The following is a 26,782-nucleotide window of genomic DNA, read 5'->3' on the forward strand; positions in this document are numbered from 1 at the left end:
TAAAGCCTGGTATGCTGCTCGCGCTAAATTTTAGCTCCCATACAAATTATCGAAAATTTTTAGCCGAGATAAAATGGATCCCATACAAGTTATCGATAACTTGTATGGGAATTTTATCTTGGCTAAAATTTAGCGCGAGCAGCGTACCAGGCTTAAGGCTTTAATTGTATACAAAAAAAAGTTACACAGCAAAGCGTTGCCATTCCGGTTTGGAATAATTTTTTCATACAAATAGCCGTAGCAGTACCGCATACCTATCCGGTGTGGTCATTCCTTTAAGGTTAGACCACACTAGAGGGTATATGTGGTAGCGGTAGGGGTACTTATATGAAAAAAAATTCCAAACTGACACATCAACGTTAAGATGTGGAATTTTTTAAATACAAATATCGTTACCGCTACCCGTACCGCTACCACATACCGTTCAGTGTGGCCAAGGCTTTAAGCACTCCCAAACCAAAGTCAAAAAATCCGGAACGGCAACGTTCAGGTGTAGAATTATTTGATATACCTACAAAAATTATCGACAGCATTATTTTTAAAATAAAACGGTTTAAACGACATGGTAATAAAAAAAAAGAAAGTCTGTACACGTGTACGTGTGATTGAAGTTATACTTTTCGCTCAGAGAAATTCAGTTAGTTGATTTCCACACAAACAAAACTGTTTTACAATTATGAGAACTAGACATTTCATTCCTTTGTCATTCTTGTCAAAAAAGGCATTTTTTCCCAAAAAAAAACATCTTATTTTTTTGTTATCGTTATCTATAGATTGGTAGTCGGTCTAAATAAAGTGCAGCTTTTAAAATGTGTTGCAAGGCAAAAGTTCTAAAATAATTTTGAAATGAAATGAACCTAGTGTAACGTACGCATAACAAAACAAAAAAATTTTAGTACAATTTTTAACGCCATCTACAATTTCAAAATATCACTATTCTGACACCCACTGACAGCTGTTGTCTAATGTCAAAATCAAAAATCTATTCATCTCTTTCTATCCTATAATAAAAGTATACATTTGCAAGAAAGAGAAACAAATTCCACAAAATCCACAACATCTAGAAAAAATTTTCATTTTTCATATCGAAAAATAGAAATCACTATTTTTTGTCGAGTTCCAATTAATATGGCCGCATGTTAAAATTTGTAATTTAAGGATATTTTCCTTTGTTTATCAATTAAATTTAAGTAAAATTAATAATATATAATAATTAAATATATAATAAAAAGTAGTGTTTAGTATTTTTGTTAAGTGTTTTGTTTCTAAATAAAATAATAAAAAATTCAATTGGGACGTCTCTTGTCTACGCCCCTTGTTTGTCGCGTTTTAACAAAAAAAAATTGAAAAGAAATTAGAAAATTTCAGTGAAAATATGAAAAATATTAAATAAAAAGTGGAAAAAGTGGTGAATTATTCTATATAATTATTAATTTTAAGACGTCTAATGAAATAACTTGCACACTTTTTCCACACTATCAATTTTTCTTGCCCAAAAATAAAAAAAATTAATATAAAATAAACCAAAGTAAAACAAAAAGAAGGAATTTGTTCCAAAGTGAAGATAAAAATTAATAAATTTACCAACAATTTATTAATTTACATCTCTGAAAAATTAATTGGTATGTCCTTTTTTTCATTAATATCTTTTTTTTCTATTTAAATAAAATATGTATTCATAATTTAGGTAATATTGCGCAGTTTGATCCTTTAAGAATTCGTCCTTTTTCCACATTCTACTCGAGGAAAGGAAACACCAAAAGTTTCTTTCAATGCCAATTCGAATTAAACAAACTGCCCGCAGAATGTATTGCAATTTCTTGCATTTTATTATCATCCCTCTCTTCCCTTTTTTGAATTAAAAATAATAGAAAGATGTTTTATAAGAAAAAAACGGAAAACACAATAAACAAAAAATGCATGAAAACTAATCCGTGCAGCTGCGTTTTTTGTTGTCGGGGTGTCCTATTATATTTTGTAGAAAAAATGCCTTGTCCTTGTTTTCTTTGTGTGTCGACGACGAGGCGCATTACTTTTTGTCCACAGACGGGAAATGCAACTGCATTTAATTTGCATATTTTTTTTATTTTCATCATCATCCATTTCATTGAGGTGTTGCATTTCTTGATAATACAAAAAAAAAGATGCAGACAAATAATGGCATTTTTATAGGCAATAAGATGAAGATGATACAAAAAAAAGGGTTAATGTGCATTCTAGGTACCACCTAAATACTTTTATATGGATTTCTTTAAAATAATGTTGTTGTAGAAATCATTCTTGTTGCTTGGTAGGTATACATTATGAGAGATATTTGTCTATTGATAAAGATGCAGGCGTTTTTTTTTATGTAGGTTTGCATGCAGTCGAAATGCATTCGGAGAGTTGTGTGAACTTTTGCCGCGAGAAATAAATGCAGTTGCATTTCTTTCCTTTACCTTTGTTAGTCGAAAATGTTTATTATAAGTACATAGGTATAATAAATAAAAACAGGAATGATGCAAAATAAAAAAAAATATTATATATGTAGGTATTCCCTCTTTTAAAAACGACAATCCAAACCATGTAATAAACTGAAGCGGTCAGTCTTTTTGAGATAATAAGATCTCACCAAAAACATAACTGTTAAAAAAGCGGACAAGCTCGTCTTCGTGACGGTAAAACAACAAAGTTCTAACCGACAATTTTAATAAAAATGAGTTATATTAGCTGCGTTCCTTTGGAAATATTTATCTACTTTTTAGTACTTAAAGCTGCTTTGAACTACTTTTTCAGTATAGCAAAGTAGATCAAAGTAGTTTTAAGTACTAAAAAGTAGATAAATATTTCCAAAGGAACGCAGCTATTATAATAAACAGGGTGTCCTACAGTCACCGTTCCAAATGAAATGATTCCAGAGGTCATTTTAAGTCGAAAAACTTTAGATGTAATTTTTTGGTTTTTGTCCCGTTTTCGAGTTATGATGACGGTTTTTATGATTTCTGCTCTTTTTTCCTTTAACTGGCTTTATCTTAACTTCCAAAACTTTTTTTTTCTGACAACTGTTTCTCCGCAACTTTTTTTTCGTTTTTTTAAGTTGTTTTTTTTTTCACTTTCAAAAAAAACGTGAGTATTAATTTTTCCGCTTAGGCTTACTGGTTGAACAGAATGAAAATTCGCTTGTAGCAAAGAAAAACGTCGTGGTACAAGATGTCAAATAAATTCGCTCAAAATGTAGAAAAGATGAACAGAATTATGTGGCGTACAAAAATGTCAATTGCCTTGAAAAAAAAAAAATAATTTTAACTGAGTAACCACATTAGAAACGTCAAAAGTCATTCCGCTTGTAGCTTGAAGTAAAAGTCGACTCGACTTGTACCACAGCGAATTTCCTTGCCACAGCCACAGCTACGTATTCTGGCACCAATATACTAATTTCATACTTTTTAACTTTGACAGCGACACAAGACACAAGCCACAGCTACATCATTCTGGTCTACCAGTTAAAGCCTAGTACGCTGCTGATGCGAAACGAAAAATCCCATACAAAAATGATACAACGAAATCGTAAACGAAAAATTTCGTTCAACTTTTCGTTCTGCAGTACGCTGTTTGACACAGCGAAATTGAAAAGTCTCCACTTCTTTTTCGCATACAAACAATTGCCATGGACATTAATTGTGTGCCGAAAAAATTACATTTGAGTTTTTTTTGTTTGGTTTTGTTGTTCATTTTTTCATTGCATGCCTTTCTGAGTTCCGTGTTTGCTTTTTTTTTATTATTTATGTTTTGTAATTTGTGAATATTTTTTCGTCGAGATTTCGCAAGCATTTCGTTGTCCTCGTGGAGACCGACGAAAAATTTTGTTTCGCATCAGCAGCGTACTAGGCTTAAGTTGTGAATATTTTCCGTCGATAAAAAAGAATACCGAAAGTAATTAAAAAAAAAAAAATTAAGAAACAGTGAATTTGAAAAAAAATTTTTAATTGAAATGAATTAAAACTTTGTCTGAGCTATTATGGTTAAGAAAATAACAAATAGATAAAGCTCAGAAAAAGCTCATTTAATAGCAGTCCAAGGTTTTATCTTCTTTTATAACCCATTCAACTTTTTCTGCAATTAATACCGTGAACTTCTTAGTTTTTTTCTATAAAACATAATCAATTGCCTTTAATCCTGGATTTATTCTGTTGTTCAAACTTATAAGATTTTTCAACCTCTGTCACCCAAATAACTTCGAAGACCCTTTGCATCAAAAAGTCAATTAAAAAAAGAAAAAGAGATTTATTCTGTTTTTATATCTGACAGTTCAATTATACTGATGTATTGTAGAGCAACAAGGTCCTATAAATCGTTTTTTGAAGTCACCTTTAAAGGATTAGGGGCCGTTTTGTTGACACTCGATTATCTTTTAATCATGGACTGTGAACAAACATTCACAGTAACGTTTTACGTTAAAATTGATAGATTTCTAATAAACTCATCCAATTACGTTTTATCCTTTATTGAAGTCACCTTTAAAGGATTAAAATTAAATTTTTTTTTTTTAATTGAGTTTTTACAATAAAATTAATAGATTTCGAATAAACTCATCGAATAACGACGACGCACAGTGTGGCGAGCCCATTAGGGTGGGTCAAAAAAATCGAAATTCTTTTTTTTGAATTGGTACTCCGAAAAATCGATTGCTAGACCCCTCTAGAATATACACACCAAATATGAGCTCTTTATATTAATGGGAAGGTCCTCCGCTTTGCAATTTTCCATTTTTACATCAAGCTTCTACTAAAAAAAATAATTTTTTTATTAATTGACTTTTTAGCAAATTTCTTTTCATATTCTTGTAGGAAATTAAACGCTCTACAAAAAAGGCCTAATGCACTTTTTTCGTTTATCTAACCGTTGAATAGATATTTGAGGTCCAAAAATCGAGAAAATCTTTAAAAATTCGTTTTTTGTTCTTAATTTTGTAACAAATTGAAAAATTATAATGATCAAACGCGCAAGACATATTCTTGTTGAAAATTGATTGCTCCACAAAAAAGGTCTTATTAACTTTTTTCATTAATCTAACCATTCTAAAGATATTCGAGGTCAAAGTTAAAAAAAAATATAAAAACATTTTATATTTTTAAAGAATTTCTAATTCACTGAAACTTCATTATTTTCAAATTAGCAAGATATATTCTTGTAGGGGCTTAAACGTTCTACAAAAAATTCCTTGGAATGAAATTGATTGCTTTAACCGTTTAGAAGATATTCGTATCCAAATCGCAATGCATACGGGTCATAAGAAAACTATTGAAATCAGTGAGCATTGGTTTGGATACGAATATCTTCTAAACGGTTAAAGCAATCAATTTCATTCCAAGTAATTTTTTGTAGAACGTTTAAGCCCCTACAAGAATATATCTTGCTAATTTGAAAATAATGAAGTTTCAGTGAATTAGAAATTTTTTAAAAATATAAAATGTTTTTATATTTTTTTTTAACTTTGACCTCGAATATCTTTAGAATGGTTAGATTAATGAAAAAAGTTACTAAGACCTTTTTTGTGGAGCAATCAATTTTCAACAAGAATATGTCTTGCGCGTTTGATCATTATAATTTTTCAATTTGTTACAAAATTAAGAACAAAAAACGAATTTTTAAAGATTTTCTCGATTTTTGGACCTCAAATATCTATTCAACGGTTAGATAAACGAAAAAAGTGTATAAGGCCTTTTTTGTAGAGCGTTTAATTTCCTACAAGAATATGAAAAGAAATTTGCTAAAAAGTCAATTAATAAAAAAATTATTTTTTTTTAGTAGAAGCTTGATGTAAAAATGGAAAATTGCAAAGCGGAGGACCTTCCCATTAATATAAAGAGCTCATATTTGGTGTGTATATTCTAGAGGGGTCTAGCAATCGATTTTTCGGAGTACCAATTCAAAAAAAAGAATTTCGATTTTTTTGACCCACCCTAGAGCCCATACAATTGTTTATCATAAACACCAGCACCTAAGTTTTTAGAGATTAATTGTTTTTCTCTTATATATGTATTAATGAAAAAAAAAGTTAACAAATTTACTATTTTTAAGTTAACTTTTAGCATAATTTATGAAATTAACATTTATTGAAGAAGACACTGGTCAGCAAAATAGTTTTTTTGTTGTTACATAAACCAAAATATACTTTTCGTAAGGTGAACTCGAATCCGAAGTCAGAAAAATTCTATCACATCAAGTTTTTGAAATATTCCCGTTAGAAAATCTGAAATGTCGTTTTAACAGTTTTTGAGCTGATCGTGGCCGGGCCAAGTCATTATTAAAAATTTAGTATGTAGAAAAATATAATTTTTTTCTTGTTCAAAACAATATGTAGGTAAAATATTTTTAATTACATAAGCAGCTTTTTGTTACTTGTATATGGTTAAACATTATTAAAAACATCGATGTTTTTATTTTTGTGATCCCCTTGAAGCTGTTTCTCAAAAAATGAATTATTTTGAATACTTGTTTCGTAGCTCATAAATGTAAATATCTCTGGCTGGAGCAAATAGGAGCAGCTCAAACTTTGCCAGCACTAAGTATAGACTTAAGGCAAATATCAAAAAACTATCGATCGATATGATATTAAATGTTTTTTTTTTTTATGAAGTTTGAAATTCAATTGTTTGTTTTTTTGTTATTTATCAAAGAAATGGTTATAATCTATATAAAAAATTAAAAAATAAATTTAAAATTTGTTTCTTATGTGTTATACAAAAATACCTAAATGAACCAGAATACAGCAATAAAATTTTAAAAATATTAACCAAACGTAAAATATATAGGTTCTCTCAAAGTTTCGCCTAAATTCCTCAAAATATTCTTGATTTCCGAGGTACCCATGTTTCGGAGCATAATTTGTGTACATAACGTGGGTTATATGCTGTGCTAATTATATTTTCTTATAAGTTGACACTTCTAAATTATATTTCAATAGCAAAAATATTCATTTCTAACAAAAATAAAAACGATTTATCATAAGGGGACGACACACTGTGCGACGGTTGGTCAATAAGTCCCTGAAAATTGACACAATTTAACTTTTGATTTCAAATCCATGGCACATATTCTATAATAAGCGATTCGGAGTTTTAAAAATGATATTGGCACATCGTTTTCTTTATTTTGACCGCATTACGAGGCGAACGTCGTAGTTTTCTAATCGCAATAGTGTTTGCAAAATCATTCGACTTGAGTCGAACGTTCGACTCGCGAGTCATAATAAGGCCCTTAGATTGTCATACACGATATTTCAAATATGTAACTACTCTTAAATTTTTAGATAGATCAGTCAAATAGTGTTATCAGTACAGAGATTCAAATAAAAAGCATTAAAATAGTTTTCTCAAAATGAAAAAATCGGAATTTTGTGAGTTAAATATTATTTTTTGGGCAAAAAAAGGCATAAGTAACAGAAACCAAGAAAAAGCTTCAAAAATATTATGGAAATTCCTCTTAACCTATTGGAACTCTCCACCACTGGTTTACAAAGGATAACGCACCATCGCACAAGTCCGCATTCGCAATGGCAAATTTACACGATCTAATGTCGAATTCCTTTCAACAAAAAAAAAATCGAAAAGTCGTAAACAATGTTCCGAGCATGTTTTGCTGAGCAAAAAATCGATTTTAAATCGATTTTTTTTTGAAAGGAATTCGACATAAGATATGAATTGCTCCCTCACTCTGCCCATTCTCCTGGTTAAGATTCTTGCGATTACTTCTTATTTCCAATTATGAAAAAAAATGGATTGGTGGAAGGAGATTTGGGTCGAATAATAAAGTCATCTAAGAAACAAGTAAATGTTTTAAGAGCTTCAAGAAAACGCCTTTTTAGGAATATATAAAAAAAATACAAACATGGACAATGGACAAACTGCCCCACCCTCGCATATATACAAAATCAAACACAGTGACCGAATAAAAGAGTTCTTAATATCCAGAAGCGTTTTTCTCAAAACACACTTGGGGTTAAAACTTTGTTGTTCTAAGGTCGCGCTATGTTGAAGGTTTTACCATTGCGTCTCAACATAGAGCTTAATCCTAAACGGTTGGAAGGATTTGCTCGCAATCTGACTCATACGGCTGTTATTGTTTGTAGCTTGTTTTGTGGAAAATTGTTTCATAGACTATTCTTGAATTTGCATGATGAAGTTTTAGATGCAATTGTTAATGACAATGCAAATGTTTCTTATCGGTGCAATGACTGTGTTAAATTTCCAATTATCACCGATCTTATAACAAAAGTCAATGACCTATTACCTATTGTTAGTGCTGTATGTAAGATAGTTGAAAAAGTAGACAAAAAATTACAAGACATGAGTGATATTATAGAAACTCTGCATGCCCAAACCCAAACTGATGCTCTCAATTCTTTTGCTACTGGTGATGCAAACAATGTGCATGGTGTTGATACACAACTCGTGCATGATGAAGTATTGCATCTGGTTTTTTGTACGAAAAGGAATTTTTTGAAAAAAAAAAACAAAAAAAAAATGAAAATCGTTAGAGCCGTTTTTTTTTTTAATTAAAATTTTTTATATACATAGGTATAAAAATTTTCTAATATTTTCAAAAAAAAAAAAAAAGTTGGTGTGCCATTTTAAGAAAATAATTAATTTATACTTAAAAACGAAATTATGAAATATTTCACCAACCCGTTTTGAAAAAATTGATTTAAAAAAAAATTCAAAAATGTGTTTTTTGAAAATTTTTATGAAATTTTAATATTACGCTTATTTAAACGCTTTAGTATAAAATTTTTTGTTGAAATAAAGTAAGTCTTGAAAAAGGTATTCAGAAACCAAAAAAACGGTTCTATGGCAGGTACCGTTAGTAATGGTTCAAAAAATATTTTTTTTTTTATTTCAAAACTTGCGTCTTATCTGTAAAATTACTCACACAAATTTTAATTAAAATCGTTAGAGCCGTGTTTGAAATAAATTTACTTTTCTATTTCCGTTATACGGCAGGTAAAATGAAAAGATCAAAAATAGTAAAGAATTTTTTTTTTCATTTCAAACTATTTTTGAGTTTTTTAAATTTGAAATGCACATTTATTTGAAATGAATCAACAGCAAAAACGGTGATGATATGGTTGGACAGTTACAAAGAAAAACATCCGTTTGAGATACCATTGGTACCAGATTGCAAGCGAATCCGCCCAGTGATGCGTTCTTTTATTCGACGATGTTATCTATTGTTAACAATAGTTAACTTTCATCGTTCCTAAATGAGAAAAAAGTTACAAAGTGTAACATCGTGACGTCACAACATCGTTCCTAAATCCAGTGTTGAAGTGTCAAATAGTTACATTTTGTTACATTTTCCAACTCAGCTCCTGGACTTGAGTTTCAATGTTAATCTGTCAAACACAACTAAATGGGGAAGAGAGGGGATGATGTGAGAAGAGAATTTCTTGTTTGTTTCCATATTTGAAATTATTGAATTAATCAATTTGCTTAGAATTCAATTAAAAAGAATTATTTCAGTACCAAATTAATTTTTTCTTGTTTATTCATTCATAAAATTAATCTCAAAAATTTTTCTTTTGACAGATCAACAAAATGTAACATTTAGTCGTTCCTAAATCAAAGTTAACATTTTGTAACAAAATGTAACAAAAACAAATACAACGATTTTTTTGACATAACAACAATAGTTAACATTGTTCAATAAAAGAACGGACCACAGCCATTAATGGTTAAAATCTCTTTTTTTTTTATTTTTTTTTAACTTGTCCATTATTTTAATGTGTTGGTTTGGATTACAACTTCGATTTTTTAAATAAAGCCTATACCGTCATTACAGTCTCTTTTTATTTCACGGAAATCTGTTTTTTTTTTTTTTGTTTTTGGTAACCAATCGGGTCCACAGCAATGGAATTAAGGTGAAATCTTCTGTAAGTTTCTGAATTGAAACTCATTTAAATAATGTTTCATATGCCTGATTGCTTTAAAATAAAATACATATAAGATATAATAAGAACAAGTCTACAGACTTATAAAACGGTGTAGTGTGCGCACGCTCGTAAGGCCCTATACTGTTTCAGGAGTCTGCCGATAGTTTGCAGACTATTTAGTTTGAAGGCAATCGAGAGGCTAAACAAACTTTTTCATCGGTCGATAGTTAATCGTTCTAGTGTGCGCACTCTCATATATTTCCATACTGATCAAGATCCCGATTAAACTATGGGCGGGCCGATAGAAAGTCTGTAGTGTCCTGGGGCTCTAATACATGTTGAATAATAGTTGTTATTTCTAAAAACAAAAAAATTATCTGAATAAGTTGTTGTTTCGCATTACTTTAAGCCTCTTTTCGTATAAACAGCAATGACAAATCTTTGTTATTTATGTAAAGAAAGAACATCTTTATGCCCTTTGTTTGGGAGAATAAAAATTGTTTTAAAGCTGACTAATCAAACTAGCTTACTTTACCAAATACATTCATAAAAACTAAAATACTTGTTTGCTCATCTGAATAAGTTCAACGGCAAAAATTTTAATAAATGTTAAGTGACGTGGGTCAATTGGACTGTTCTGGACTATTCTGTCTGCCTTTAAATCAATTTAGGTTTTAAATGTTAAGACGAAAATGGGTCGGAGAAAATCCTTAAGAGAGGAAAACAAAGCAGAACATAAAAGAAAGTACCTGATAGCCAGCTGTGATATAAGTGTCAATTGTCGTGTTTGAGTTTTGCCATCTCCGGGAAATATGCGATAGGAGCAGAAGAGAAGCAAATTATGTACTATGTTTTGAGTAAAAATTAAATTGAATAAATACCCCTGAAGAAGTATAGCCCAGTCAGTTTAGTCATTTTTAAGGCTAATCTGCGAAAAAAATCCTACTGGGCTGAATTTTGGTATACAGCTTGATGACGGCTTTGTTATGAAAATGTGAAAAATCGACATTGATATCGTGTCGGCGTTAAGAGTTATAGGGGTCAAAAGGTCACGAAAAGTTTTTTGCAAATATCTCGCGACCTATTGATCGGAGGTCATCAGAGGTTATATATATTATAAAAATTGATCGTCGTGAAATTATCTACAACATATGCTCAACACATTTTTCTGTGAGATGAACCGTTTCGCGAGTAGAGCGCAGAGAAGGTGACTATATTGCACTCACATACGAAAAAATACATATTTATGGTTTATTTTGCTCGATTTTTGAGCTTTTTATCGAAGTAGCTTAATTTTTTTTAGGTTATTAGTTATCTTATTACGTAAATACAGATTAACTAAAAAAAATAATGTACACATTGGGATAAAAAATATTATGCAAAAGGGGGAACCACGTTTTTTGGAAATGTTGTATGTTTCCCTTTATTGTACAATAAGTGCCTTCATTATTAAGAACACACTTTTTAAACATGGTTCAATTTTAGTTTCAACCCAGTAGGAATTTTTCCGCAGATAAAACCTAAAATTACTGGACTAGTAAGAAACACTTACGAAACGTTATTAAAATAATGGGATATAACTTGTTTTATTCCCATTTTTGTATGTAATCCAAAACAGAATAATAACAGTGGAATAAAAGCTCTTGAATAATTAAGCCGAAAACATTGCATTGAGAAAAAATTAAACAGATGTTAACATTCAGTAAGCAGTTATTTGCGAAATATCAAAAAGTTAATACAAAACATGAAAAGTGGATGTGAACCGGTAAATGTCCATTGATCAAAGCTGCTTCCAAATCTCATGATTCCGCGCCAAATCACAGCTTAATCACATTAAAAGGACTTTTATAGTCACTTGGAGGAGTCGTATTAATTTGGTTTTAATTTTGCTAGATTCAGCATACAAATAAACTAGCCAAATATTCGGCACACCTCTAATTTTAACTTTAAAAAAAATGTTTTTAATATAATTACAAAAAAAATGTATAAAGAAAAAAAAATTGTATATCTTTGCTCTATTTTTTTCTAAATCATAAAATGAAAATTAAAGTTTATTTAAATTATTGAAGTCAAATTCTTTTAAATCAATTTCTCAAAATCTTTTTATAATAATATTTTCCAGAACAGATAGCCATACAACATGCAGCACCATTCTATGCCTCCCCGGCCACAACACATGCGACATCCTCCAATGCATCAAGGCCCAATGCACTCAGGACATCCTCCACCACCACCACATATGGGAATGAATATGGGCATTCCACCACAACAACAACAGTCACTTCACATGCCAAATGGGGCAGCAAGACGTGGACCACTTCCACCACAGCCATATGTCATGCCACACATGAGAGATCAAAATAGGTAATTAAACAAAATCGAAATTAAATATTATATACAATTTAAATGGAAGCCATGATAATTATCTTCCCATTTCCATCCAATACGCTTTGGAACTCTCCTCATCGTCCTTTGTAATACTCCTCTCTTCTGGTTTTTTTCTTTGTTTGTTTCTTTTTGTGATTTTTGCTAATTTTATTGTAAATAATTTCAACACATATCATTCGAAGAATATAACCATTAAATCTGCATTTCCAAACAAAGAAATAGTGTGTGCATTGGATGCACATCTTCAATGCGTTCTCACCCCATATGACAGCCGTAAGGACTTTGAGTTAAGGTTATGACCTCTTGCCAATCATATTATTGCAATATATTTCCACATTCAACAAGATTACCATACATTGTCCTCCTTGTTGTTTCTGGTCATTCAAGAAAAATTAAAACGAGTCTACTTCCTTTTTATATACCTACCTTCAGTTCTAGATATAGGTATAGGTACCTTTTGAAGCCAATACCTATGGTTGGCAAAAAAAAAAAAAACAGCACATAAAGGAATGATCGAAGTTGAAAGATTTCTGTCTCTCTTCAACACATCGTTTTGTTTACTTATTTAAATAATTCAGCGGGTTCTCAACAATCACTGTAATTGTTGCCTTTAGTTAGATTTACTTTTTTATTGTTGTTGTTTCATCTGTGAGACACATTCCCCCTTAACTCTTCATCACAAGGTATAGGCCTTTCATCGAGTTTTGAAAACATATGATTTCAGTCCAAGAGAGAGACATCAATCGGTGCGGTATTATAAATCTTATCATCGCGGAAAGAATCTAGAATCGAAAATTAAGAAGAAAAAAAACGACAAAAAATATTAGAATTTGCCGGAGAGAAACCATTACCGGATGTTTTATTAAATATGGTTAGTTCACGACGATTACCAAAAGTGTATGTGAAACACTAAGTTCATATTAATTTTAATTTATTTCTAAAAGCTTATGTCGCGTTGCCCTAAATGAGAAATTTGTATTTTTCCCGTGTTGATTAAAAATTTTAATTGTCCCACCCAAAACTTGTGTTTTTAGCAGAAAAATGTAATCCAAGTTTTATTTTTGAATAATTGTCTGGTGCTTAGTAAAAAGAAAACCCTAATGTTAAAATTTCTTGACAACCAAGTCTTATTGAAATAACTATTTAATTGAACTATTTAATTAACGAACGCATTCTTTTCTAATAAAATCGCATTTCGCTGCATCAATCTTATGATTTTTTTTTTTTTTTGGAAAACAAATATAAGGAAGACCAATAAACCATATCAAAGGATTAATGTAAAGGAGCGTTCGTGACTTGCAAACTCACACCAGGCATTAAATATACACTTTGTGGCCAAAACCGCACAACATTAGGAGTTCTAAGAGAATACGAAATTACAATAAAATGCAACGGTTTTTTCTCAGCGCCAGATAGAAACTAGTTACAAAAAATTTCTAGACGTCTACGGAGTACTCAACAATATATTTACATTTGATTATAAAAGAAAAAACAATAATTGTTAACATGGGACACTTTTCATGGCAGCAAGTGTATAATATATATTTTATACATGGATATAAGTTTGTTTCTTACTCAAGAAAAGTGTTATAGTGCATCCAATTAAGGAATATATGGAATGGATTGTCTACCAATATTTTCTTTTAAGGTGTTTTTACTTGCGATATAGGTACTATAGGGCAAGTTTAGGATTCGTAAAAAAAATCGAACTCGAGATAACAATTTTACATGACATTACGATGATGGAGAATGCCAAAAAAGTGGGTCCGGCAATTCTGTCTGTCTGTCTGTCTGTCTGTGTGTCTGTCTCTATCTGGGGCTGCAGCCTAAACGAGTGAAGTGATTTTCTTCAAACTTGGTAGTTAGCAGTTTTTGGTGATTCCCTAGAGGGGAAATTGAAATTTTTTTTTTATAACCAAAACTAACGGTACCTGCCATATAACGGAAATAGAAAAGTTAATTTTTTTCAAAAACGGCTCTAACGATTTTGATTAAAATTTTTGTGTGTAGTACTACACATAAGAGCCAACTTTTTAAATAAAAAAAATATTTTTTGTACCGTTATTAACGGTACCTGTCATAGAACGGTTTTTTTCGTTTCTGAATATCTCGTACAACATTAACCCGATTTAAATGAAAATTTTTATACAAAAGTGTGTAAGTAAAGATAATATTAAAATTTTAGAAAATTTAAAAAAAACGCATTTTTGGTTTTTAAAAAATATTTCAAAATTTTTTTTTGAAAAATCAATTTTTTGAAAATGGATCAATGAAAAATTTTGAAATTTAGTTTTTATGTGTAAATTAATTATTTCTTCAAAATGGCATACCAACTTTTTTTTTGAAAAATGTTAAAAAAATTTTATATATAAAAAATTATTTTTTTAAAAAACGGCTCCTACAATTTTCAAAATTTTTTTTCTAAAAATACCTTTTTATACGAGAAATAAAATGGCATATTTGTTTTTTTTTTTAAGATATTTTAAAACGGATTTTTATTAATTATAAAAACAGATTTAATTTTTTTATACTACTTATGAAATTTCTTCAAAATATCGAATTTTAAATTTCTTGAATAAAAAGCTTTAACATTATAGTTACTTTAAGCATAAGAGCAAGTACGTGCGACCCCAGTCGTGCAATTTATTTTATTAACCCTTTGAAATCTGCAACTTTTCACCTCGAGGATGCAATGTTCGTCATTTTGAATAATATACAAAAATGGAATTTGACGAATAACTCAAAAAACAATTCTTAAAAAAATTGTCACGTCGAAACCTGTAGAGTGCATCATTTTACAAAAATCAATAAAAATGTCTATTTTCCAGCTACGTTCAGCTACTTTTAGATGCTTTCAACTTTAAAATAGAAAAAAAAAAAATGTCTTCGAAGTTTTTATTAGTCTTGAATAGACACATTCTTTCTAACGACCATTCTTATATCAATTTAATGATAATGAAGTAAAATCATAGCTACTGACCTCGAGACATTTTTTTTAAATATTTAAACATAAATTAAGGCAAAAATGAGAACATTACTAAAGAGAACGGGAAAAGATCATGCAAATCATTTAACGATGGCGTATCCTGAATTATTGACCATAGAACAAGCTGGTGCTGGTGCAGTTCTGATTATGGAAACCATGAGAAAATCGTTATTTAGAATGCAATTTTTTTTTATAAAAATTGATTATAAACCCGGTTTCAAAAATATTTTCATTTGATTTCAAATGGTTACAATTTTTTTATCTGAACAATGTAAAAAAAAAGATGGTATTAAGATTAAAAGAAAAAGGTTTTCCTTTGAATTGAAAATCATTTCTTCTTTGGTAAATAAAATAAAATACATGACTGGATCGCACGTACTTGCTCTTGGAGTTCAATGTATTTACCTATTAGTTAAAAGAGTTCAATTAAGATTCAATGAAATTCTAAATATTACTGTCTTAAATTGAGGCAAAAATGAGAAAATTCTAAAGAGAACGGGAAAAGATCATGCAACTTAATGAACGATGGCGTATCCTTAATTAACCATTACCAATAAATGTGTTAAATTTTGTTAGTGAGACAAATCAATGGTCTAAGAGGAATGCGAAAAGGTAGACCACCTAAAAATTCTAAGCAACCGCACGAAAAAATTTACCGTTTTTGCAACATAGAACAGAAGAGATTATCTAAGCTCTGAAAGTAACTGGTCGTTGTTCAAATGCAGTAAACGAGAATTAGATTTAGACTTTAATTTTTCTCTTGATTCTCTGCATTCTGTTGTCAAAGGTGTCCGCTCCCACAAAAACTGTTTTACAAGTTTCTATAAAATACAAACATATAAAGCTGACCTATTGCCTAAAATTGGTTCTGTATTGGAAACTATTGCTGAAATCAACCTTCAATCAAATTTTTAACTGAAAATAAAAATAAGCTCACGAATTGTTTTCAAGATCAGAAAAATAAAGGTTGAGTACCAAAAGAAAAAGTTCGCTGCTCAACTTTTTTATTCTAAGAAATGCTGAACGGTGCATTTACTGGTGGTTAATTGATGCCCTTTTTAGTTAACAACAAAAATACTGACCGCAATAAGTAATAACATGCAAACTAATAAAATTCCAGTCATTAAAACAAGAGTTATTAATTTTGCCGTTTTTCCCATACACTCGTTCCACTGTGCGACGCACAGACCGATGGACGTCATGACGATAACGAATGGGTTTATTCATCATTGTAATAATAGTTTTGATTAAAACCTCGAAATTTTGTTTTTGACATGAAACCAATAAAAGCAAATTTAAAAAACCACCCTCATTCTGCCAAGTATGGTTAAATCGTTAGAAGTGGTGCTCGGTAGAAAAAAGTTTTCCAGGTTCAATTCCCGGCTCAGGTTGAAAGTTTCTACTCTTTTTAATGTTCTTTTTAATGTAATGGGATGTAGAAGGGCTTTTGTAGCACGTTATACGTTTCTCGCATCAGAAATACATTCCGTTTATGCATTTCTTCAATTATAGGGACATTTGCTTTTTCTTCTGAGTGTGACTTTTCAATTTTTTGGGGTATGCTGTCAATAGCGTGAGTACTTGCTGCCACGGCATTAGAAGTTGTTAGAAAAAAAAATGTATTCATAACGTCATATTTAAAACAGGGCCCCCTGGTTCCTTAGCGGGAGGGTTCGTATCATATGTGATGGTGAACATTGAATCGATAACTAAATGTTTAAACAGAATCCAAACTTTTGCGACCTCTTAAAAAACTGCCATATACATAAAAAAACACAAAGCTCTTCCAGTTTTAACCTACTTAAAAATGATTTCAGAAATCGCATAAATAAGCAGAAGATAGGATAAAATTCCGGTTAATATGAGCAAATAAAAATAATCCCAAAACCAACTGATCTGTACAATAGCATTATTTTCTATCTGCACTCGATAGTTCAAGTATAAAATTCAAAAACTTAATCCCCATCTTTGTGTACACTTGAGAAAAGAGTCAAACTTTTTGCCAATAAAGTGTCAATTGTTAAGAGATGGATTTCTCCATAAAAAATACATACCCAATATTGCACGTAGTCAGAATTGAAATCTTCTTGAAAAAAAAAACTTTCATGTCGTTTCATGTGTGTTTTTTTTTTCCTTCTTCGTATCGAAAAATAAAAACCAAAAGAAACAAGAAATTATCCTTCTAAATGAAACCTTTATAATATTGTAAAGTGGTGCCGTCAACGAATCCTTTCATAGTCATCGGTTTTGCTCACAATACCAAGGGTGTCAGAATGGAAACCAGTTAGATTTCTTTCCGCCCCAGTGCTCTTAACCAAATATCGCGCAAGCAAACTTATGATTACCACTGACCCTTGTTGCACTCTTAAAGAAAATTTTACTTTATTATACTTTCAATTTCACCATGCCAGCCAGCCAGGCCAGGCGAGCGAACGAGCGAGCGAGTGAGGATTTCGGATTTGTTTGTCATTCGACAGTAGAAGTGACACAGAAGCAGCACAACTCATGCTGTTTGTCCACAAAACGCGCTACTGAACTCAATTCTTTGCTCTTCTATTGTACTCTGAACTTTTCAGAGAAGACGTGCTGATTTATATTTATATTTTTTTTTTCTTCTCCACTGTCTTTACTACTCTCTGGAGAAACTATATACAAAGTACACACATAGTGTGTGGATAGAGGACCTCTTTTTTTTTTTTTGTCTGCGTACGGTTATATTTACTCCTTGCATTAAGGAAACGTTTCAATAGCAAATCCCTTAACAAAGCATTGTTAAAAGTATTTATTATCTTCCTTCTTTTTGTCCAATGACATTTCCTCTTGTGTATGCTGGCAATGGAAGTAGTTTATCAGACATCATCAGCATTTCGAGAGAAATATACGAAACCACAAGCCGGTGTAATGTCGTAGTTTTTTTTTTTTTTCGTTTTTGCTGATGGTAAGTTTGTTCGTCTTCGTTCGAACTCTCGACTCGAAATGTCTTTTGAAAAAAAAAAGACAAAAATGAAAAAAAAAATCCTTTTCAATTTTATTTCTTTGTATGTAGACTCCTGCTGTCATCTTTCATTTGGATTTGAATAATTGAAACTTAAAATTAAAATTTATGGAATGTAATAAAATTATATATTTTTTTTTTTTTTTTTGCTTTTTGACTTGTTTTACTGGAATCATTGTACAACTGGCTACATAAATCAACTAATCGTTGTGAGTCATGCTGACAGTAATTATGAGAATTTCACTGCGAACTTTTATCAATGGTATTGATTTTTTAAAAGTTGATATTCAAGCAGTTTATAAAAGAGCTGTCTTTGGCCTTGAATCCAATAAAGAAGTTTTGTTACATGGTTAACCATCACTTTAGACTTTCTATAATCTATTAACAAATGTAATACATAATATTTTAAGCATCCTTGGCAAACGGAAACTACTACCGCATGATATATTGTTCTGCTGTTTTCTGAAAAATATTATAACAACCTTTAACTTCCTTATCGATTTTAGGATGAAATTAAAGATTTCTGAAAAAAAAAAAATTCGAACCAATGCGGAAAGCGAAATCGCTATTACTCCATAGAATTTCTTAAGGACTTAGAACAATAATTTTGATTTCCGTCGACGAAATCCAGTAATGCCGAATTTCATATGAAAAATTACCGAATTTACTACTTCTACTTTTTATGTACTTCCCAAACAGTTCCTTTTGCGAGTATTGATTCAATTGAGTCAAAAGACAAATCAAATGCTGTACTAGACCCTTCCTTGCAATGTTCCACTAACCTTCTCAGATGAACTTAAATGATAAAGTTAACGCAGTTTTTTTTTTTCAAAAATCGAAATTGATTGTCCGTTTTGATCTATTGAAGTTATTCATGAAGCGAACCAATTTTTACTATCTTCATATGATGTTAGGTGCTGCATACTCATGCAATGTGCTTAACTTCGGAAAAAGTGACAATCGGAAGCGGCGATAGGTAGTAAATCCAGCGGGTGAGGTAGTTTATACATTTTTCATTCCCTCTTTCTTATACGCGAAAAGAACTATTTAAACAAAAAAAAAATATATAGCCTTTGAACCCAATTTTTGGAGTAACTTTAAATCCCTGGGCAAGGTTTTGCGTTTGAGTTGAATCTTGCTCGAAAAATGATTCCAAATCCATGTTTTAATGTTTTTTCGTCTCACAATTTCGTCTGTCACGTCAATTTCACTTGAAATAGTCTTATCATTTGTATTCTAGACGCAATCAAATTAAAGAACTAAACCAATAGTTCCCGCAAATGACTCAAAATTTGACATCTTCATAAGAAAAAAGTATTTGAAGCTGATGCGAAATAGCTAGCAAGAAAGTACTTTTAACGATACATTAGTCTGCCCTCATCTTTTGGCGTCGCGGTGTTTCCGAAAAAATTGCAATAACAATGCACAACGTTTATGAGCAAAACAAAAATTATGACACAACAGGTTTGCCATCCCTGATAATCACTCGCTGGAGTGAGTTTATATATTTCCTTAATTTCTAGATCGGCCTAAAGATAATCGCAAAATCGTTCCATTTTTCAAGCTCACGTTGCCAGAATCTGTTTTGATTCTTATTCATAACCTTTATGGAATCATCGTGTCCATGAACGAATATTGTTCAAATGACTTGTTTCCAGTAAATCTATTAGGTATTTTGTTCAAATCGTCAAAGATTTCTACGATCTTATCCTGGCTTTGACAAACATTTTTAATGACTCCTTGATACTCAATTTCTTAAAAAAGGTAATCACAGAGACTTTCACACACAAACTTTAATGCAAATCGTCAAACCAAAATATAGTTGAGTTAAGTTTTATTGACTCATGAAGATAATACATAAATTATACAAACATTTTGGTAATTATTTAACATTCTTCTTCGTTGTCCGTTGAAAATATTTGATCATCCAGTCTCTTATTTCTCTTATTTAATTTTTTAAACAGTTCTCATTAAAATTCAGACGACCAAATTTATATAAATTCCTTTATTATTTATCATTTTTAGATTGGGCCACCATCAACACTCACAACAACAGCATCAACTTCCAAGATTAAACAATCAAATGCAACAAAATCAAATGCAACATCACAAGGGAAGACCGCCTCCTCATGTTGGTGGCGCTGGAGTTGCCTCTGTTGGTCCATTAAAATATCAAAATGGACAAAATAACGGTCCTCCTCCAACTTTGATGAGAAATAATTCACAACAATCTCACCAAGCACCACAATCAAGACTTCCTGCGCAACAACAACAACAACAACAGCAGCAACTTCCTGTTGTTGCAAACCAGGTTCAAATATTAAAAGGACCACCGCCATTAGAACAACAACAGCAACATCAAATGCAACATGGACAACATCCAAAAATAAATTCATGTCCACCGCCACCATCTCATATAAACAACCAACAACAAATTCCTCATTTATCTCGACCTCCGCCAGTTCAACATGCGCAACAATTCCGACAGCAACATCCACATAAACCAATTCCAGTTGTTAATCATGGCATACCAGCAGAGCAGCAACAACAACAGGTACAACAACCACTACAACAGCAGCAACAACGTGCATCCCAAAAGTTTTCACATCCCAGGTCGATTCTACAGAACCCCAATAGGAGTAGTCATCATCATAAGAACCACATTCCTCTAAAAACTCCGCTGCCTACAGTCTCAGAGGTTGAAATTCCTATTATAACTTCAGTAAAACCATCTTTAACTTCATCAGATAAACTATCTGCAACAGCTGAAGATTGTAAGATACCTAGACTTAAAATGGCACAAAATGTTAAGATTAAAAAAAAATTAACTTTATTTTCAGTTACTCCTAAGAGTCTGGAAAAGAAACAACCCCCTGTAGAGAACAAAGATGGTGAAAGTAATTCCTTAATACCTGAATTTATGTCCGTGGTCATGAAAGGAGATGGTGTCTTTCAAACTACAAAAGAAAAGACACCCATGTGCTTGGTAAACGAATTGGCTCGTTTCAACAAAGTTAGTAACATTTTATACTAAAATTTAAAATTCATGAATCATAAATTAAAATAAAAATTCTTCTCTGATTTCAGATACAACATCAATACCGTCTCACGAGTGAAAATGGACCCGCACACTGTAAACGTTTCACAGTCACTTTGAAATTAGGCGAAGAAGAATACTCAGCGGAAGGATATAAGATCAAAAAGGCCCAACACATAGCTGCTGCAGAGGCAATAAAAAAGACTAAATATAAGCATCCACTTCCAAAAACTCGTCGTCCAGAAGAGTCTAGTCTTCGTACTACAATCACACCTACTGTCGAACTAAACGCACTTGCAATGAAACTCGGTCAACAGACGTACTACGTCTTTGATCCACGCACACCTCAAGATCTTCCAAATCGAGATCCTGCTAATGCTAATGGTCAATATGGTCAGCAAGGGCCTAATGGTCCACCGCACAACAATACACGATTATCAAGAAAAATTGAATTTGTGTCAGGAGGAGGACAGCAGCCACAACAACAAATAATGGCTCGTTTTCCTCCTGGAAAACCAAAATATCCTGTAAGATTTTCAAAATTAAAATTTATTATTTTTAACTTGACAAAAAAAATTCCCTTAGGGACAAATTCCTTCAGTAAATGGAGTTTCACCGCACTTTGCAAATGCTCCACCCCCAGAACTTTGTAAAATCACCCTAATTGTTGGGAAACAAAAGTTTGTTGGGAGTGGTAGGACGTTACAGTCGGCTAAACATGACGCGGCATCAAGAGCCTTGCAAGTTCTGAGAACGCAAGCGGCAAATAAATTTAAAGAAATCCTCACACGAACTGCCAAGGAAGGTGAATGGAAGTCACCAATATCTCTAGTCCACGAGATTGCCATCAAACACAATCTCGGTGTAGCATTTAAGGTTTTACGTGAAGAGGGTCCAGCACACATGAAAAGTTTTATTACAATTTGTGAAGTTGGAGACATTGTTGTAAGATAAATTGATATAGTTCCTTATCATTTTTCAATTGTTTATTCTTTGTTAACTTTTTGTTTTCAGACCGAAGGTGATGGCAATGGCAAAAAAGTCTCGAAAAAGCGTGCTGCCGAAAAGATGCTGGAGGAGTTGAAAAAACTTCCTCCACCTTCGCCATCTAACTCGCCGCCAGTGAAACGAATTAAAGTTAAAAGTTTCAAACGGAAAACATCACCAACACCGAGGAAGAGGAACTCAATCAGAGAAAAAACCGACAGTGAATGCGCCGAAGATACAAATCCGATATCGCGATTAATTCACATTCAGCAGAGTCGCAATGAAAAAGAACCCACCTACGAGTTGATCTCAAGGATAAGTGAATCTAAAAAAAGAGAATTTGTAATGGAAGCAACTGTACCGGGGCAGGTTGCTCGTGGATCTGGTATAACTAAAAAGTTGGCCAAACGAAATGCTGCGCAGAGTAATTTTTTTTTAAACTAACTATTGAATGGAGTAAAAATTGTAATTATTTTTTTATAGATCTACTGATTGCAATGGGATTCGAAGTAGCTGTAGACAATGAAAACGAAAATGAAAATGAAGAAAATAATAGTCAAGTTGCGAATAAAAATCCAGACGCAAAACCTGTTCGAAAAGTTAAATTTAGTGAAAACAACAATTCGAATGAAACTTTAAATGCAAATTCTGTTTCTCCTAATGGAACTGGCGGACCATCGGGAAGACAGATTGTACCTGGGGTTATTTTATTACGACAACATAGTAAAGGTAAAGATAACAAAAGTTCTTCTTAACAAAAAATTAATTTTTTTACGTTTATCTTTAAAGATTCTGATGAAGTGGAACACACGGAAGATGCTGAAGCTGCAGCATCAGTAAACACACCAAAAGCATCTTCACCACCGGCGCAGAAGAAATGTTCATTACCTACTGCTGGAACATCTGTTCGACCTAAGGATCAGCTTTTGTACTTAGCCCAAATTCTTGGTTTTCAGGTGAGAATTTAATAGAATTTTTATAGGAATATAACATTTAAGGTTTTCGCTGTTGTTAACATATGATATTTTCAAAGTTTTTATATCAGCCGCGGTAAATATAAAATATTAAATGAATTCACTGCCGTTACTCACTCCGAATTGTTCTGTTTTGATTAGGGATTTGCAAGTTGGAACCAAACCGTGCTCACTGTATGCCTGTTTAAAGAAAGCAACAACTGAATCGATTTTGAAGAATTTAGAAAAAAATCCCATATATGAGACAGCTTGAAACTCATCCCAATTGAAATTTTGGTGTCGTATTGGATGGATTCAAGTCTGAAACCCACAAAATAGAGGATGTACTCAAGGCTCCGTTCTTTTTCCGACTCTCTTCTTCATTTTAATTGATGATTTACTTCTAAACTGCTTCGCTAACGACAGCAGTCTCAGCTTTTGATACAAGTTTAAGATGTAGAACTACAAAAGCAACGTCTGATTAGCACATTAAATTCATATCTTGAATGCATTGTCCCATGGATATAAGGAGACCTTTTAGAATGCTTTAATGCTTCAAAAATTCAATGCTCTCTTTTTCGTTAAAGCGTAACTCGCCTCCTTGGCACTGTCAATGAGTGGCACTTGCATTGCATCGATCAAACAAAAAAACTTGCAATTCTCGTACATCAAAAATCTCTCGTGGAACGATTACATCTTGGTTGTTGCCAAAAACGACGCAAAGCGTCTGATCCGGCCGCTATCTATAAAACATATATCTATCCTGAGCTGGAGTACAACTCCCATATTTGGGTAGGTCCTCCTTTTACTTACGTTAGCCTTTTGTGTGCTTTACAAAAAAGAGTATTCAAGATGATTGGAGATAGAACCATCGTTAAATCTATTACCTCACTTGCATACGGTCGTAAAATTGTTTGTTGCTCCTTATTTAATAGATATTTTTATAAACAGTGCTGTATCTAAATAGCCAGCTGCATTCCACCCTTTAAATATTTCAAACATAATACTCGCGCTCCTAGCTTCAGTTCACCCACGAGCCCAATTTAGGACGTACATTTAATTACAGAGATTCGTTCTTCAGCCGCACAACAAGAATGCTGAAAGCTTCTGTTTGCTATGTTTTTTTTTTCTCATTATTTAGATTCAGAAATAAATGTGCACTATTTCATCCCCCCCTATTTTCCAAACGCACTCACCGTTTCGTTCAACAGTTAGAACTCTTTGGAGTGCGAGCAAATTATAAATAAAATGCAAAACTGGGTCGCACGTACTTGCTCTTGCAGTTCAAAGTACCTTTATCTCTAAGATCTATTTGAAATTTAAGATGAAATATATAAACTTTAAATATATGTCAATTTTTGAAAAACGGCAACGCCATGTTTCCGTTCTCCGAATTTTTTGAGAATACCTCAAAAACGTTATATATGAGATATGCGTTAAAAAGGAGATATTAAAAAAAAATTAAAAAAAGGGTCTAGGGAATCATCTGTACCAAGTTTCAAGCAAATCCATCCATCCGTTTAGTCCCTAGCTCGATGTACAGATGGACGCACAGACCGACGGACGGCATGACGAAAACCACTTTTTTTTATCTTCTCCATCATCGTAATGTTGGTTTTGATTAAAACCCCAAATTTTTTTTTCTACACGAAACCAATACTTGCCCTATAGAGCAAGTGAAAAATTGGGTGGCATTCGTAGTATGGGTGTCAAAACCATTAGTGAAGATATTTCTAATTTTAAAAACGAGTTTTAAATTTTTGTATTCATTCTAATATACTTTTACCAAAGGAGCAAGTTTATTTTTAATATATTGCCACTAATGAATCATTAACAACACTAATTTGTATTGTTTCTTCTCACAGGCAAACTTTTCAGATTATCCCAAAGGCAATCACAATGAGTTTCTCACCATTGTCACATTATCGACAGCACCGCCACAAATTTGTCATGGTGTTGGCTTGAATATTGAAGAATCTCAAGATCAGGCTGCTTCTGCTGCACTACAAATTCTTAGCAAATTAGGATTGGATAACATCAAACCAACACCAGCAGATGATTAAAATTATAGAGAATCCTAGTGAAATTGTCCTCAATCTATTTATTAAAAAAAAAAAACACCCACAAAAAACAAAAAGTGATTTTGGTCCAAGAAAAAGATTCCCCTCTCCATTATCTACAATATTTATTTATCTAATTATTCTAATTCATAGTTATGTTATTTATTAATTAATTATTTGTTATTTTGTTTAAAGCCAAGTTATTAGTTTTTTTTTTTTCTTTTGTTTTCAACATTATGTCCCGTCCAATTGAATTAAAAAAAAATAATAAACAAACTCTAAAATGTACATTGAGAATCCAAATAAATTGTAAGATTATTGCTGATTGGGCGACAATTTCCATTAAAGTGAAATTTAATATCTCACATCATGTAAGCACACGAAATTATTTATTCTTCCTATATCATCAAACAAAACTGCAATACTTACACCTTTTTTGTTGTAAATTTTAATTTTAAAAAATGAAATAAAAAAAAATTTGTTATGCGAACAAAAAACTAAACGAAAACATTTTTATTATTTATTTAGCCCTGATTTTTCAATCGTCAGTTAGACTATCAGAAGAATAAATATCAATATAAAAAAAACTTTTATTCCTAGGAATGAGCTCTATCTGAGGTTTATCTGACTATTGAAAAATTGGCCCTTAAAAACAAAAACAAAAAACCCTAATTTACTTAATTACAACATTAAGACAAAAAAACAAAACAACTTATGCTAGTGAAAACAAATAACTAAAGTAAGCAAATAGATTTACTTAAAATAAAAAATAAAATAAAACAAATTATATTTATTATTATTAAAATATTTATTTTTGTTATATAAATTCATAAAAAAAGAAAGAGAAACTAAAATCATCTTCTAGGCTAAGGTTATATTCGTTTTTTTTTTCTCTTTGTGTTTAAAATCTTCTTTTGAATGTATACAAATTATAAGTGTTGCTCTAGGAGTTTTAAGATTTTTCTTTATTTTCTATTTTTGTTAACAAAAAAAAATAACACAATTTTGTTCATAAAATTAAATTAAATTACATTTTTAAGTCACATAAATTTATAAGCAATGAGCTTTTAGAGAGGCTCAACCAAAGTGAACAAAAAAAAATATGAAAATTTTAAAATTCAAATCTTGAATCTATACATAGGTTCCTCATTTGATATTGCATTGTCAATATATCAATTTATAGCAGTTTAAAAATATTCACTAACTGCTACTGAAAACAAAAATTAAATAATTAAGTAAAAAAAATACTTAATTTAATTGATGAACTACCAAAAAACGTATGTTATTAACTTGCTAATTAATTTAAAATCATTTAATTTATTTGTATGATTTATTGGTTATCAGTGCTCTTATAAATAAATCTTACCAAACGAGTTCTAAATATTAATTTTTGCCTGAAGATTAGTTTTCTCGTTATTGTTTTTTCGAGATCTTTTTTTGGCTTGAATGTTATTTCCTATTCCGTC

General features: G+C 31.5%; 2 protein-coding genes across 4 annotated transcripts in view; one reads left to right on the forward strand and one right to left on the reverse strand.

The window, feature by feature from the left end:
* The window catches only part of LOC129906842 (elongation factor Tu), a 153,674-nt gene that overhangs the window by 6,076 nt on the left and 120,816 nt on the right, over window positions 1-26,782 (reverse strand). The window lies entirely within an intron of this gene.
* On the forward strand, window positions 1,172-25,843 carry LOC129906836 (maternal effect protein staufen). 3 transcript variants are annotated; one of them, XM_055982778.1, is made up of 10 exons: window positions 1,172-1,622; window positions 12,038-12,274; window positions 20,305-21,053; window positions 21,120-21,292; window positions 21,367-21,843; window positions 21,902-22,261; window positions 22,331-22,727; window positions 22,787-23,032; window positions 23,093-23,259; window positions 25,122-25,843. In XM_055982778.1, exons 2-10 carry the CDS (start codon window positions 12,051-12,053, stop codon window positions 25,317-25,319), a joined length of 2,991 nt encoding a protein of 996 aa, XP_055838753.1. In that variant the 5' UTR covers window positions 1,172-1,622; window positions 12,038-12,050; the 3' UTR covers window positions 25,320-25,843. The 3 variants fall into 3 exon arrangements, with proteins under 3 accessions (XP_055838753.1, XP_055838752.1, XP_055838754.1); XM_055982777.1 differs by having other exon boundaries at window positions 1,173-1,622; window positions 12,033-12,274; XM_055982779.1 differs by lacking the exon at window positions 1,172-1,622 and adding an exon at window positions 9,891-9,910 and having other exon boundaries at window positions 12,033-12,274.

The sequence above is a fragment of the Episyrphus balteatus genome, chromosome 1 (assembly GCF_945859705.1).
Source record: "Episyrphus balteatus chromosome 1, idEpiBalt1.1, whole genome shotgun sequence".
Taxonomy (NCBI): domain Eukaryota; kingdom Metazoa; phylum Arthropoda; class Insecta; order Diptera; family Syrphidae; genus Episyrphus; species Episyrphus balteatus.

Coding starts and splice junctions, on each gene's coding strand:
- LOC129906836 (XM_055982778.1), top strand. CDS start 12,051: ATGCAGCACCATTCTATGCCTCCCCGGCCACAACACATGCGACATCCT. Junction 21,293..21,366: donor AATTGGCTCGTTTCAACAAA/GTTAGTAACATT, acceptor CTCTGATTTCAG/ATACAACATCAATACCGTCT. Junction 22,262..22,330: donor GTGAAGTTGGAGACATTGTT/GTAAGATAAATT, acceptor TTTTGTTTTCAG/ACCGAAGGTGATGGCAATGG.